Here is a 15,453-nt window from a genome sequence, read left to right as displayed (position 1 = left end):
AGCAACTACCTCCCAGAGTGGTTGTAATAAACAAAGGAGAAAACATATGGCATTTACTTTGCAAACTTTAAAGTATAGCTAGCTGTTACATAAATGTGAGCTATTCTCTCCACTAACATAGTTCCTCTAGTCAAAGACTTTTCCACATTTATCATATATGCAGGATTTCTCTGCCAGACACATTCATTAATGTCAAATAACATTCATATCATCAGAGATTTAGAACTGGAAGAGACCTCAGAAATCGTTTGCTTCAACCCCTTCAATTTATAGATGAAGAAACTGAGGTTCCGAATGGGAAATGAGTTGTATAAAGTCACAAGACAAATAATTGTCAGGGGTGGGATATGAATCTCAGATTCCAGTTAATTGTCTTTCTACCACTCTGGCTTCCTGATTGAGTTATTGCTTCGTTCTTTTCCATATTAATTACATATATAAAGTCTCTTTTCAGCATGAATACTCTAAAAGAGGATTGAATTGTTGCTTAAGGCTTTGCAACATTAGTCATATTTACAGGGTTTTTCCATATGAATTTTAAAGATCTTCTGCCTGTATGAGTTTTCTGATATTTACTCTAGTATCCCCACTTGCTGATGACTTTACATATTAATTATATCAATTCTCTTTCTGAATTATCTAATGCTGAGTAAGGAATGTATTGAACTGTTCAGTCATTTCAATTGTGTACAATTCTTCATGACCCCATTTGGGCTATTTTTGGTATTAAATACTGGATACTAGATACCTGAGTGGTTTACCATTTCCTTCTCCAGCTCACTTTACAAATAAGGGAACTGAGGCAAACAGGATTAGGTAACTTGTCCAAAAGCACACAGGTAGTAAGTGTTTGGAAATGGAAGAGTCTTCCTGATTCCCAGCCCAGTGTTCTATCTACTGGGCCAACTACCTGGTGAATCAACTAAAGTTTTCCATAGGAATTATATTTGTAGCCTCTCTTTGATATGAAATTGCTCAAGTTGACCAAGTTGTTTATTCTATCCAAAGGCTCCCTCTCATACAAAGCCTCTGATTCTCAGCTGTATATCTCCTTTGACTAAAGGTTTTCAAACCTTTGTTATATTTATAGAATTTATATTTACAATGAATTTTCTGATGTTCACTAGGTTGTCCACTTTTGCTGAAGGTAGTTTGACATTGGTTATATCTGCAGTTTCTTTCTATTATGAAGTTCTGATGTCCACTGCAATATCTTCTTTGCTTGAAGCATTTCCAACATTCATTTCATTTTATGTGGTTTGTGTGAATTCTCCAGAGATTAATAAAGCATGAGATGCTCTTCCTTGGGAAAAGTAAGATGTCTAGAGGTATTTCTGGTTAGATATGTGTTGTACTAGCTGGATGTTGAGAACCCTCCAACTCTGTTATTCTTGGACAGTTTTCAAAATTCTGACATATCATGTCATGCCACTGACTAAATCAGACTCAAAAATATTGAACATAGCAACAAAATTATAATGCTGAAAGTAATCTTAGAGAATATCTAATTCAACAACCTAATTTTACTAATGAGGAAATCAAGGCAGGTGAAGTTAATTCTTCCCAACTATTAGCTAGTTAATAATGTTTGACTAGAACTCAATTTTCCTGATTGTTAGTCATAACATATGTTTCAACATTTGGATGTTTTATTTCCCTAAGAAATTTTTAAAAAATCCTTCTCTCCTTCAGAAAAAAGATAGAGCAGAGATGTCAAAAAGAAGGCACCCCAAAGAAGATTAAAACAATTGGGAAATATTTAACAAAGTAAATTTAAATATAATAGATCATAAATAATGTAAAATATGCAACTGCAGGGATCCTTATATACTGTTTAGTGACTCCATTTCCATTTGAGATTTGACACACTTATGTAGGGAAATATGGAGGACACCCTCTAACAATGGGGATTAACATCTGCTTTACAATTTACAATCTTAGAGAGAACTTCCTGTTATACTGAGAAGTTAAGTGACTTTCTTTGGGTCACAAAGCTAACATGTGTTAGAGGTGAAACTGCACCCAGGTCTTCCTGCTTCAAAGATGAGCTCTTTTTTTCAGTAAGCTGAGTAACTCACTGGAAGTAGTTGGTAAATGACATGACCCTGCTTTTATAAAGGTTGAAATACAGGTATAGAAATGCAAAGAGGTTTGGCTGAAACTGGGCATTTTGATGATCAGTCTAGGAAGGATTCAAAATAAAACTCAAAATTTAAGAGATACTATCATTTTATACACACACACACACACACACACACGGTGACACTCTTTGGGTTACCAGGTGAACTTTTAAATTGAGTCTGAGCAGCTCTATCATCTGAAACCTCTGTAATAGTTACAAGTTAGAGGAGCTTCTGGAATGAAAAGCCAGCCTTTAGTTGAGTTAGGTTCTGAACAAAAGTTGCCTTTTCATCAAACACTGTTCCTTCAGGTATAAGTGCAAAAATGCCACAGTGTATTATGACCTGGGACAAAGAAATTGGTGGTTTGATAGTATCCATGCCATGAAAAATGATTGATAGATATTAAAAATTATGATTTTTACATGGAAGTGAGACTTGAAAACATTTGCCAAAATTTCTTTGCATTGATTTTCCTTGTATTTTATACATATAGAGTATGACATAGTGGGATAGAAACTGTGTTTAGGCCCAGCAAGATTTGGGGTTCAAGTTCACCCTTTAATACACATTGGCTTTGTGACTTGGGAAAAGTGCCTTAAAGAATTCTAAAATTTTAAGATTATATTTTTTAAATTGTGTTTTCCTATTGCAGGGCAGCCAGGTGATGCTGGATGGAGCACCAGATATAGAATCAGGAAAGCCTGAAATCAAATTTGGCCTTGGACACTTAGTAGCTGGGCAAGGCATTTAAAATCTGCCTTAGTTTCTTCATCTGTAAAATGAGCTGGAGAAGTGATCTTTGCCAAGAAAACCCTAAATAGGGTCACAACGACTCAGATGCAACCGAAATGATGCGACGACAACAACTCCTTATTGCATCCTGACTTGAAGTGCAGAAAACACATCCATAGTTACAATCATATACCTGGAAAGAAAGCTTTGATCTATTCTCTTCCTATTTATATCAAGTTCATTCTTCCTTAGATAGCCTAGTGGTCTAGCACTCTGAGGAGCTCAGCATATGGTATCAGAATTAGTTCAGACATGGTATTGGCTTAGTTCAGTATACCTCAGAACTCCTGAGCTCAAGTGAGCCACCAACTTCAACCTGCCTGTGGCAAGGATTCCAAGGATGTTCTACCATGCTCTTCTCTAAACCTCTTAAGTTATAGAGAAGATGCCAATATGTATGGCAAAAGGAAACTTCCTCACCAGGGAATTCTTTTTTCCCAGTGAAATTACAGGTCCAGTTTGATCCTTTACTTACATATGTATCTATTGTGTCACTAGTAAACAATGTAAACTCCTTCTGGGTAGGGTAGGAATCCCTCAAGTTGGATTCCTTGGAAATACCTTGAAAATACTTGATGCATCAGGCATTTAAATACTTGTCCTTGATTATTATGATCATAATTAAATGTTGTTGAACTACTTTACTGTGTTCATAGCTGAACAAATGCACTGCCAGACTTTATATTAGGGATTAAGGATAAAAATGATTTAAGATAAAGTCTGTATATTCAAATAGTTTAAATGGGAATCTAGTTGGAAAAACACACATATGTATAGGAAAACCAAAAGAACATCATTAGGTTGTATGCTGGAGGTGCCAAATGAGTGATGTAGACAATCTGTGTTATGGATAGCCAGACAGTGAGGGGGAAAGATGGGATGAAAGAGGAAGGAGAACTGGAGGAGAGAGGGAAGAGAACTGAAAGGATAGAGAAGAGAGAAAGGTGATGGGATAATTGAAGAAGAGGAAAGAAGAGAGACATGTAGAAGAGAGAAGCAAAGGAGAAAGATGTAAGAGAAAAGAGAAGAGAGAAAGGGAAAGGATAACTAAAGAAGAGGAAAAAGGAAAGAAATTAGGGAAAGGAGAAAGATGTGAGAGAAAAGAGAAGAAAGAAAGGGAGAGGATAACAAAAGAAGAGGAAAGAGGAGAGAAATGTAGGAAAGGGAAAGGAGAAAGAGAGATGTGAGAGAAATGAGAAGAGAGAAAGGGAAGAGGATGACTGGGAAGAAGAGAGAGATGTAGAGGAGAGAGGATACACTGTACACATATATTAAGGTTCTATTTAAAACTTCAGGCTCAAGAGAGCAAACTTTAGCCTAAAGCCTGGCTCTCTATAAGCAAGCTGGTGGCTGTGGGTATAATGGGATTGCTTAGACACTTCTCTGATAAGCACTCTTATACAATTGGGAAGGCCAATGCAGTTTTTCAAGATCAAAGCAGACACCTACTTGAAGCTACATTTATTACAAAACACTGAAGTGCCCACATCCCTAAGAATAAAAGGAGGGGGTCTTCAGCAGGAATATAGGCAGCAATAGGAGAATACAATTTTGATAGCACCAGCCACCGCCTAAGTAGCTGACAGAAACAAGAAGTAATTTAATTCTGAAGCTTATCAACTTGCTTGGCTACTGGGTTCAGCAAGGTGCCTAATACTGTCACAGCCATAGCAAAAGGCTACTTGACAACAATTCTGACTGTCAGTTCAGGGCCTGTGGAATTCTATTTTTTTTCCCCAATTTTCTCTATTTGAAGCTCCCCGGTGGCATTTTTATCTGACCTTAGCAGAAAATAAGTGCCCTATCTCAATAGCAATACCAATGAAACTCCATTATGACTCAGCTCCTTATTATACACAGTTGAAGATATTTTACTAGGAGTCAGATCATTTCCCTAGAAATAAAATAACCATATATGATATGCATACAGTGGGTATATAGCAGCCCATATACATCCCAGGCTTTACTCATCCACTACACAGTTACACTTGATGTGCCTCAGAGTGGTATCTCCTGGATCCCGAATCCCTATCTTGGGCTCCTGATAAGCTTGACTGTTTTTCCAAGATAAGCATCCCTCTTGGGTAGCACAGATGTCTGCAGGGTGTACTACAAATTCTTGGTAGGTTTTCCTCTCAGATCTAAAATAAACAGAGAATCTGTTTCTCTAGAATGTCTCTGTGTACTTGGATCTTTACCAGAACAGTTGGGAAGCATAATGAAGGGATTTCATTTCTCTGCACAAACTACATAGTAATTTGTTGAGAATTTGAAGTCTGGAAAGACCCATGCTCTGAAGTTCTAGATACCTAATCAGTGTGCTCCAACCCTCGAAAGAAATATTCATTTCTCTCTTCCATTACACTAATCTCTTTTGAAACCCATCTCCATGTTGCATCCCTAAGGACCTATTAAAAAAAAAAAAGGTCCCTAGTGGCTAGAAATTGAGTGGAATGGAAGGAAAAATATGTTGATATTTATCAAATGCTGGTTTTCATTGAATGTGGCAATGCTGGGGAATGCCAACTCTCCAGTGCATATTTTTAAACACTGCCGTGCTATTAGAAATAGAATGCAAAATCGTGATTTAAACTCACTCTAGAGGAGAAAGTAAAGTCACGAATCAGGGATTTAGAATTTTCTCTCTCTGTGTGTGTACGTGTCTGTGTTATGTGTTAACCAAACAATTACTAAGGTTTTAATGGGAAACAACAGGGTGAAGGGCTGGCAGTACTTGGTAGGTATCTCCAGGCAAATCTTTGGGCTAGCTTTCAGCAAAGTTTGCCAGACTAAGCCATGTCTTCCCATTCCCCTCTGCTGATGAGCATAACTTCCCCACTACAAGGGAAAGGGGCTAGAAATAAAAATAGATGGGGTTTTCAAGGAGGTGGCAGGTCATTACTGTAAATTATCTGATCTATGCAATCTTGGGATCAGAAATAGGCTTATCAAAGATGATTTACTAGTCAACTTGACACTGTTTGGGTTTGATACTCCTGTGTTTAAATTACAGTAACATATACAGAGGAGTGGTTCCATCCATCATAACTAGGGCACTTACTAACAGAATGAAACCTCAGAGACTGATGCATCTATTCCCAGTGAAGAAATAATAAGATAGTCAGTTCAGTGAATCCTTTAGGGAAAAATAAAGGGAATACCTTTAGTAGCCATATATCTCCTTTCCTTCTTCATTTCTCCCCTATTATTTGTCCCCTTCTCTTTTTTTATTTTTACATACAGAAACTTTCCCTCACTCTCAGCAAAGTCTAAGAAGGAACACAACATGCATTTTGTTGTAGTCCTCAACAGATTGTCTTGACCTTTCTCCATTTCTGTGTAATTTGCAGCCACCTGCTTTATTACTTTTAATTAGAAGTAATTGTTCTCAGGGGGAGTCCCTAGCTTGACATGCTTCAAATGGGTTACCCCATGACCGCCCTTGATCCTTTGGCATTTCCCTCAGCTGTTACTCACTCAAAAGGGTCACTGGGATCTGCCCTCTGAAGTTCTGGAGGAATGGGGATTCTTTTGTAGTACATTTCCCAGTCGAAGGCTCCTCTCATGGCATCCCCCGCCTGGGCTTCATACCCAAAGTGATTGTGGTCAATGACATCGATCATAGGACACACAATGGTTTTACGATTTAGAGCAATTTGGTCTGAAAGACAAAAACACATACACACAACAGGGAAAGATAGATCTGGTCAGGTCATTGATCATATATTCAGCAAAGAATATATAGATTCTTGCTAATGCTCAACCTTAAGCACTGAAATCATCCTGCTTTTAAAATTGTAGGAACTCTCCATCTGAAAGTAGACTTAACACAATGGGACAGTGATTAGGGACAATTAGAGTAGCTCCATTTTCCTTTAAGAGTGTTAAATCCCAGGGAGACCTGCACAAGTCCATTTGGTTCTCTCTCTGTCATTTTTCTGCTCTGCTCTGTCCCCAATCTGTCATTTTAGCATGCAGCAGAGATGCATAGAATAAAAACAGCACTTGGATTTCTTCAACCGTATAGTTAGGACCTGCTGAGGAAATACTGGACCTCATTCTGAAGGCTCTCATGTAAATATTTAACTGCAAAGTTATTTAGCTTTGCCTCTGAGAGTAGCTGCTGGCAAGATCATTCTTTTTTTTTTTCTCCTATTGACAGTCTGAACATCAAATTCTTGGCCCCAAAGCCTGACATAACTATTGCTGAGGTGATCTCTGCACTTGTTCTTTGATATCTTACGCTGTTTATTAGTAAGAAAAAGTGGTTTCCCCAAAGTTACAGCCTTTACTTTTACCTCAACGTCTCTAAGATGATGCAAGATATTTTGAGCAGGAGTTGGTGACAATGAGTTCTGTTCTTGGTTTTGCTATGGGCTAAAAGTTTACTTATAGACATGTCTTCTGTCATTATTTCTCTGCTATGCTCTGATAATAGAAATAATATTCCCTAACAGGTGAATACAGTATCCTTTGAGAGCAAAAGCCCTTTTGGGGAAAAAGTAATAGAAAGCACAAAAAGTTAGGGCCCATACATAACTGTTTTTCTTTCTCAGGAATATGTTTTTTAATTTGGATTTGTAATTAGTTGTTAATATTACCTGACAGAGGGAGATTCTAAGTGCTGACATCAATTTCTTTTTGATCTTTGGCAACTTTGAATTAGGCATGAGCTGTAAACTATATTTAAAGAGCTTCACCAAAGGAAAAGTAAATAGTATTTCAACATACTACACACTGATCATTGCCATTCCTTCACTTTTACTGGCAATCATTTTTTATTCATATTGGTAAGAAAAGAACACAAAATTGGATAATATTAGATTATAGTACTTCAAGATCCAAGGAATTTCTAAGTGAATTAAAAGTTTATCTATTTTCCATAAGCATATTTTAGCTAACAATGAATACCGAGAATCACATTTCTTTGCTTCCAAAATTTGGAATTCATAATTTCATTTGCCTATATACAACCTGTATTTTTTAACCTTCCTGATTAGAACACTCCAATACATCCTTTGGTAGATAAAAAGTTGGCTTCCAAGTCAGCAAGATTTGGGTTCCAGTTCTGTCTTTGAAACATAGTGACTTTGTGATCCTGGGATAGTCACTGAAGCTCTTAGTGTCCTGGTCAGTGCTTGAGATAGATGACAGAGAAGGTGCCATCTCTCTTGGTAGGGGAAGTATCATTCCCTAGACTAATAAAATGATGTGTATTCCCAAATGTACCATCTGGCATAAATATTATGTATGTCAGCAATGACATCCATCCCCAGTGAAATCCCTGCTTTGTTCAATAGGAATTTTCTCAGCTTATAAGGCAACAATTGAGTATCCACACCTTACTCAGAAGCTAACTGTTGTTTTCCTTCTGATATCCAGAGCACCAAGGAGGCTCATAAACTGAGAACTGCAAGAGATCTCAAAGATTGTCTGATTCAGTCCTTTCTTTTTACAGATGAGGAAACTGACGTTTCTGAGATCAGACAGGTTACATATCTTAGGCAGAAAGTCCCAGAGATAAAGACCTCAGAGATCATACTGAATCCAGTTCTATTATTTTATAGATGAAGTAAGTGGAGGTCAGCTAGAATAAGTGATTTGCTGAAAGTCATGCAGGCAGTATTTGAACACAATTCTGACTAGAACCAGGGTACTTTCCATTATATCACATTACTTCCAAGTCCATGTTCTCATAGGTAACATCTCAAGTTAAAGTTATTTTTGCTTTTAGAAATTGGGAGTCAGAGGCCAGATAGTTCACTCTACCCTCAATTGTATAGATGAGGAAATTCAAGATTATACAGTTAATAAGTGGCAGAGACTGGATTAGAACCCAAGTATGGAATGCAAAGTGTTGTGACTGACTCCATGTTATTTATGCTCTTTCTCCTGCTTTTCTGTTCATAGAGTTCCCTTTTGTGCTCTTACTGCTCATAGAACAATGGAAAGAACATTGGCTTGGAAGGAAGGAAGGGAGGAAGAAAGGAAGGAAGGCAGGCAGGAAGGAAGGAAGAAAGGAAGGAGAGTAAGAAGGAAGGTAGGAAGGAGAGTAGGAAGGAAGGAAGCAAGAAGGGAAGGAAGGAGGAAAGTAAGGAAAAAGTAGGAAAGAAAGAAGAAAGGAAGGAAGGAAAAATAAAAAGAGAGAAGCAAGAAAGGAAGAAAAAAGGAGAGAAGGAAGAAAAGAAATTATACACTTTAATTGGGATAGAAGCAAGCTCTATTTTGGTTATTTAGGTGCAATGGTGATCATCTGAGGGACTTTCAGAGACTTAACTATTGACATTTCGTGGGTTGCTTGGGTTAGGGAATCCATTAGACATTTTCCTGCCTTCATTGAGAATTCAGGCATCAGCACACTGTGCTCTATAGCTTGAGTTCATTTTGAGAGACTGTGACCATTGCTGATGAAACTCTAAATTGCTATGCCTTCGTACAAGGTACTTTTAATTAAAACCTTAAAGGATTCTTGGCAACATGCTTGGAGGCACTCCTTTCTTGATTAGGATGGCCAGGCAGTCTGATGTGCATGGGTTTGAGGATGCTTGGGGGGAAGGTTGCATTGTTTCCTGTATTAGATCCTATATCAGTTGCAATTGATTCTTTCCCCATCTTTGATGAATGGAACTTTGCTGGTTCTAGCTAGAATCCATAGCAATAGAGTCAATAGCAAATCATCCTCTCTGAACTGCCCATTGTGAAGGCAGTTGTTATTGGCGTTCACTCCAAGGCCAAGGATATATTTACAACAAAAGCTGATTTAGTGGAATCTGGGAGAATAGGAGGGAGTACAATATTGGCACATAAAGGACTTTTTAAAAAATGTTTTCAGGTTTACAGTATATTTCTTATCATTGCTGGACTCAAAACTCTGACTTCATTTAAAAAAAAATACAATTAAGCTAGAACAGGGCTGAAGAATTTGCCTTTTAGCTTTAATCACTTGCAATTAATTCTTGCTAATTAAAGCTTTAATGAGGACTATGCCAACCCTCCTCTTTTTCCACCTCATCTTTTCATTAAGACATCTTTCATATAACTCTACATCAAAAAGGTCTTTGGAAGAGTGCTATGTAAACATTGACTTAGTAACATCAAAGACTTGTTATTTGGGGGAACTTTCTTCATGCATGGGCATTTAAATATTTCTATAGTTTCCATGAATTGAGGCTATGACCTGAACATGTCATTATCTGGTGATCAAACTTCTGATGATAGGTTTTTTTAAATTTAGGTAAGCTAATTCTCAGTTGACAAAAACATCATCTATCATCAGGTCTATACTTGAAGGCCTGGGAAAAAAATACTGGCTCTGGAGTTGGAGCCAGTATTCTCTATCAACATTTTGACATATTATTCAAAGTAAGGAAACAGGAGAAAGTACAGCTAATTTTAGTTCATTGGTTATGATTATATCTGAGTTTTTATTTCCCATGAAAAGTCTATATGTTTTATTTAACATGTATTGGACAACCTTCCAGCTAGGAAGGGATGGGGGGAAGAAGGGGAAAATTTGGAACAAAAGGTTTTACAAGGGTCAATGTTGGAAAAATTACCCATGCATATGCTTTATAAATAAAAAAGCTTTAATAAAAATATTCTTTAAAAAGTCTATATGTTTTATTCCTTATAAATTAAAATGTAGGCACAAGTTTTAGTTGGAAAAAATTAGTCTTGCTATATCCTATCCTAAGAGGGGGTCATATCTTACCTCTGGTACCTGCATGAAATTAGCTAAGTCATTTAAACTCTCTGGGTCTCAGTTTCCTTTTCTGTAAGTTAAGGAGTTATACTAGATATACGGTAAGGTTTCTTTCAGTTTTAAATTGATGATCTTTTTCTGATTAGTAAGACACTTTTAATTGTAATCCAATGATATTACCTCAAGAATTACTGCTCACATTTAGGCTACAATGAAGCACTGAAATAGGTTGTACAAATATGATATTTTACAAGTTTATGAAGGCAGCTAGGAGAGAGAAAACTGTCACAGTGAACTTGAAACATTGTTAGAATTGAAAAAAGGTTATATTTCAATATATTATCTGTTATTCAGTTATGTACAACTGAGAGAGAGAGGCTGTGACCCCTTTTCTTAGGAGGCAATCTGAGAATAGTTGTAATGGAAAAACTGATGACTTTGAAGGCAATTTGATAGAGAACTCCTTGGAGCTCTGGTGAGATTGATTCTTAGTCCACAAGTACACAATTTGTCACCATGCACATATTCAAAACCTTGGTATTTAGTAGGACCCAACAGAGGAAAACACTCCATTGATATAATCTTGGAAACTAAGTTATCTTTCACTCCAGAAGGAGGCTTCTGAGTAGCATTCCAGTGAAGGTATGTCAGGATTCATCTCAGAAAATGATGTAACAATAAGTCAGCTAACTTTGAGCTTGCTCACCTTGGGCCAAATGGTCTCTGCGATACTTTCTTCCTTGTTTACTGATGAGTTCATGTTTTGATATGAGATTTCTTCCATGGGAGAAATTTCTTACATCAAGGGAATGATTTTCCAACCTAAGGCTAGATTGGGGAGACCAACTGTAAAAGGTGCCATGTGGAGATATGATTGTTCTCTGTTTTCTAGCTATTTTCCCAGTATTAATGTAGGTTTAAATTCCAAGTCTCTCCCTCCTCTCAAAACAAAGGAAATTCGCTTCACTGAAAAGTGGATGAGAATATGAATTTGGGACATGAGTAAAGTATAACAATGAGTTATTCTTATTTACCCATGGACATAGTGTTCCTCACTACAGAATATAAGTTCCTTGAGGGCAGGGACCACTTTATTTTTGTTTTTACTATCTGTTGAGCCTTGCATAGTGCCTGACATATAGTGAACATTTCTTATATTTCTGTTAACTTTTCAGGAATTTCAAATGTGTACTTACTAAGCAAAGGAGGCAGCCAATTCACATTGACCTCACAGTGAGAATCCAGGAAAGTTAAGACTTCTCCTTTTGCCATAGATGCACCTAAGAGTCGAGTTCGGATGAGTCCTTCCCGTTTTTTGGTTCGAACAATTCTCACTTTGGAAAACCGGGCCATGTATTCTTCCAATTTATCTTTCAGGTGCTCTGGAAAAGGAAGAGGTAAAGAATCTGAATTATCAAATTCTAGCAGAATATTTAATTATGAGTTGAATTTATAGGGTAAGGAAAGAGAACTTGATTCCTAGATTATTACAAAAACTCAGCCTTTCTCTTTCCCTGATCCCAAGGGACAGTGAGGAGGCACTAATATAATTTCAGGCTGAGAGATTTCGTGTCCTTTTGTTTATACTTTCCAAAATACTTCTTAAGCTCCAAATATTGCCCTTTGTTTGAACACAGAAGAAACCATTGATATCCTAGACCTTTCACTACACAGTTGTTGTTGGCGACCCGCCATCCACCCTTAATCCTGGCTAGAACAACTGCAAGATGTTCATCGACTCTCTAGTTCTTATTACCCAAAGCCAGATGAATATCCTGGCATATGGTTACGCAAATGGTGCCCTTTCCAACAAGGCTTGCCACTTACATTCAGTTTGACAAAAGATGTGTGGAAAACAATGAGGGGAAAACATTAACCATGGAATCTGTATGATTGAAATAGATTCCTTTCCCATTCCCCCCCCCATCCCCTCCCTTTTCCCAGATCCAAAAGAACAGCAAGCTAACAAGTGAGCCTAGAAACTGGCTACAGTGTGAAGCGAATGAGTAGTTGAATTGCCAATAAAATGTACTGTGGTGAGTCCACTGAAGTGTTCCCTAGCATTTTCTGTCATTGAACATGACTGTACTTAAGATAAAAAAGCAAAGAATTTGGAAACATTCCCTTTGCTAATTAAAAACAAACAATAAGAATGAATCACCTCAGGGAAATCACTTATGGGAGACAAAATAATTGACGGCTTTGGAACAAATGCCTGAGAAAGTGAGAATTATTTGTGTTATAAACAAGCATAATTGTCTAAGAAAACCTGACCTATGTTTATGTATTTTATATCCTCTCTTCCTGTCACCCATACTTAGAACGTAGATATTGAAGCTCCAAAGAAAACATCTCCACAAAAATGCTATTCTGATGCTTCAGTGGGGAGGTGACCTGGTTTCTCAAAGCCTAAGCCAGCAGAGCACAAAGCTTTTTTAGGTTCTATCAAGCTCAAAGGAAAATGTAGTTATCCTTTCCACATCACAGGGGTTAGAGACATGTCACTGCTGTGATCTGGAAAATCCACAAAAAAGTTTTTGGCTCTCCCATATCAGAGAAGAAATCTGAGTTATTATGCTATTAAAAGATTAAATAGTTAATATATAGTATTATACATATATTTTATGCATTTCTGAGTTTTCAAATTTTTTCTGTGTTACCTGTTGGCCTTTGCATGCCATCTGACCTCTCAAAGAAGCTAATGACTTTCAAAAATGGAAAAAAGGAGAAAGGAAAAGATGTGGAGACACAATATAACTTTTTTTTCCCTATAGTAATTAAGCAGAATAAAGCAATTTCCAGAAAGCTGAATGAACCCAGAGACGGTCTCATTTCATAGTGCCGAATAGAGAGATATGACAGTCGTGTATGACAAATTATAAATATAAAAGCATTTGGAAAAGATGATGATGAGGAACATTGTGGAAAGTAGTCATTAAATAAAGATATTTACTTTTAAATCAGCAAAGTTCTATTGAGGGAAAAGCAAGTTTGCAGAAAACATGGTATGAGACTAAATATACTGCTGCGCATTTCTAACCATGTCTTACATGCAATATTCAACTCTAGGCCTTATTGTTGTAAGATATGGGGAATATGTGATCAGGAAAGGATGTGAATTGGTCATGGACCAAGGATGAGTGATAAGAAATGGACAGTTTAAGTCATATAGTGATATTCCTTAGATCACCCTCATGGGAGAAGATGAACAAGATCTGTACAGTTGAGCAGCTAATAATCTTTATTATTTTTATTATTATAGCTTTTTATTTACAAGTTATATGCATGGGTAATTTTACAGCTTTGACAATTGCCAAACCTTTTATCCCAATTTTTTTTCCCTCCTTCCCCCCATCTCCTCCCCAAGATGGCAGGTTGACCAATACATGTTAAATATGTTAAAGTATAAATTAAATACAATATAAGTATACATGTCCAAACAGTTATTTTGCTGTACAAAAAGAATTGGACTTTGAAATAGTGTACAATTAGCCTGTGAGGAAATAAATAAAAAATGCAGGCAGATGAAAATATAGGAATTGGGAATTCTATGTACTGGATCATAGTCATCTCCCAGAGTTCTTTTGATGGGTGTAGCTGGTTCAATTCATTACTACTCTATTGGAACTGATTTGGTCCATCTCATTGCTGGAGATGGCCACGTCCATAGAGCAGCTAATAATCTTAAAACATAGATCTGACCATATTACTCTCCCATCTGAGAATGTCTGATTTCCTCTAAGAGAAAATACAAACTCCTTTTGTTGATCAGTTAAAATCCTTCACAATTTTGCTTGAAATTAACTTTCTAGTAAAATTTCACATTATTTGTTCTCAAATACAATGTGCTCCATCCATATTTGCTCGTCTCAATACATCCTAACAATACATCTCCCACCTCTGTTCTTTTTCAAAATTGTCCTTCATACCTAGAATTCTGTGCCTCCTGACTTTTACTTATTGGAGCTCTTAACTGCATTCAAGGCACAACTTAAATTCTGTCTGTTGTCTAGGTATTTGCAGATCTCTCAAGTTGTGTATGTGTGTTTATGTGTGGGAAGGAGAGGAGACAGCAGCAGAAGCAATTATATGTAATAGTTAACTTTGATTTATCTGAGTTTGTATTGCTTCCCCCAAACCTTAGTGAGATATAAGTTCCTTAAAGGCGGATTGTTTTAATTTTTGTTCTTGTATTTCTACAACTTGGGGCAATTAAGGTGGTGCAGTAGATAGATTTAGAGAACAAAGGAAAGGAGAGGATAGGAGAGGAGAACTCGTTCTTCCTTTCCTCCTTTCCTTCCTCCTTCCCTCCCTCTCTCCCTTCCTCCCTCTCTCTTTCTCTCCCTCCTTCCTTTCCTCTCGCTTCCTCCTTTCCTCTCTCCATCCCTTCCTTCCTTCCTTCCTTCCTTCCTTCCTTCCTTCCTTCCTTCCTTCCTTCCTTCCTTCCTTCCTTCCTTCCTTCTTCCCTTCCTTCTCTCTTCCTTCCTCCCTTCTCTCTTCTTTTCTTCCTTTTTTTTCCCATTTCCTTATTCATCTGTCTACCTATCCATCTCCCTATCTACAAGACAGGAATTTACAAGCCAAAAAAATAATAAAAACCCAGTCAGATGAAACTGCATAATCAAGTTTTATTATGTTTTTAAGCTCAGACTTTCTTTTCATCTCAAGCCCTCTGTCTATTTCATAGTGATTTTTATGTGATAGAGTGTTAAAATGAAATGTTCAATGCTCTAAGTTCCACAAAAAGTAGTACATTTTGGGCCCATGCCAGAAGCCTTTTACTCCCAAACTTCTATCTTTGTATATTTTTTGAAATTCTAAACAAAATTTGAGATA

The 15,453-nt window shown here is 37.1% G+C and overlaps 1 protein-coding gene across 1 annotated transcript; it reads right to left on the bottom strand.

The window, feature by feature from the left end:
• Positions 1-4,878: 4,878 nt before the first annotated feature.
• Positions 4,879-12,312, bottom strand: LOC116420054 (polypeptide N-acetylgalactosaminyltransferase-like 6). The gene is made up of 4 exons (XM_031943519.1): positions 12,306-12,312; positions 11,814-11,999; positions 6,393-6,576; positions 4,879-5,056 (listed from the first exon to the last, which is right to left on the bottom strand). Exons 1-4 carry the CDS (start codon positions 12,310-12,312, stop codon positions 4,879-4,881), a joined length of 555 nt encoding a protein of 184 aa, XP_031799379.1.
• Between the last annotated feature and the right edge of the window lie 3,141 nt (positions 12,313-15,453).

Source organism: Sarcophilus harrisii, chromosome 6 (genome assembly GCF_902635505.1).
Source record: "Sarcophilus harrisii chromosome 6, mSarHar1.11, whole genome shotgun sequence".
NCBI lineage: Eukaryota > Metazoa > Chordata > Mammalia > Dasyuromorphia > Dasyuridae > Sarcophilus > Sarcophilus harrisii.
Note: the sequence above shows the minus strand (reverse complement) of the source record. Positions and strands in the feature narration are given on the sequence as shown.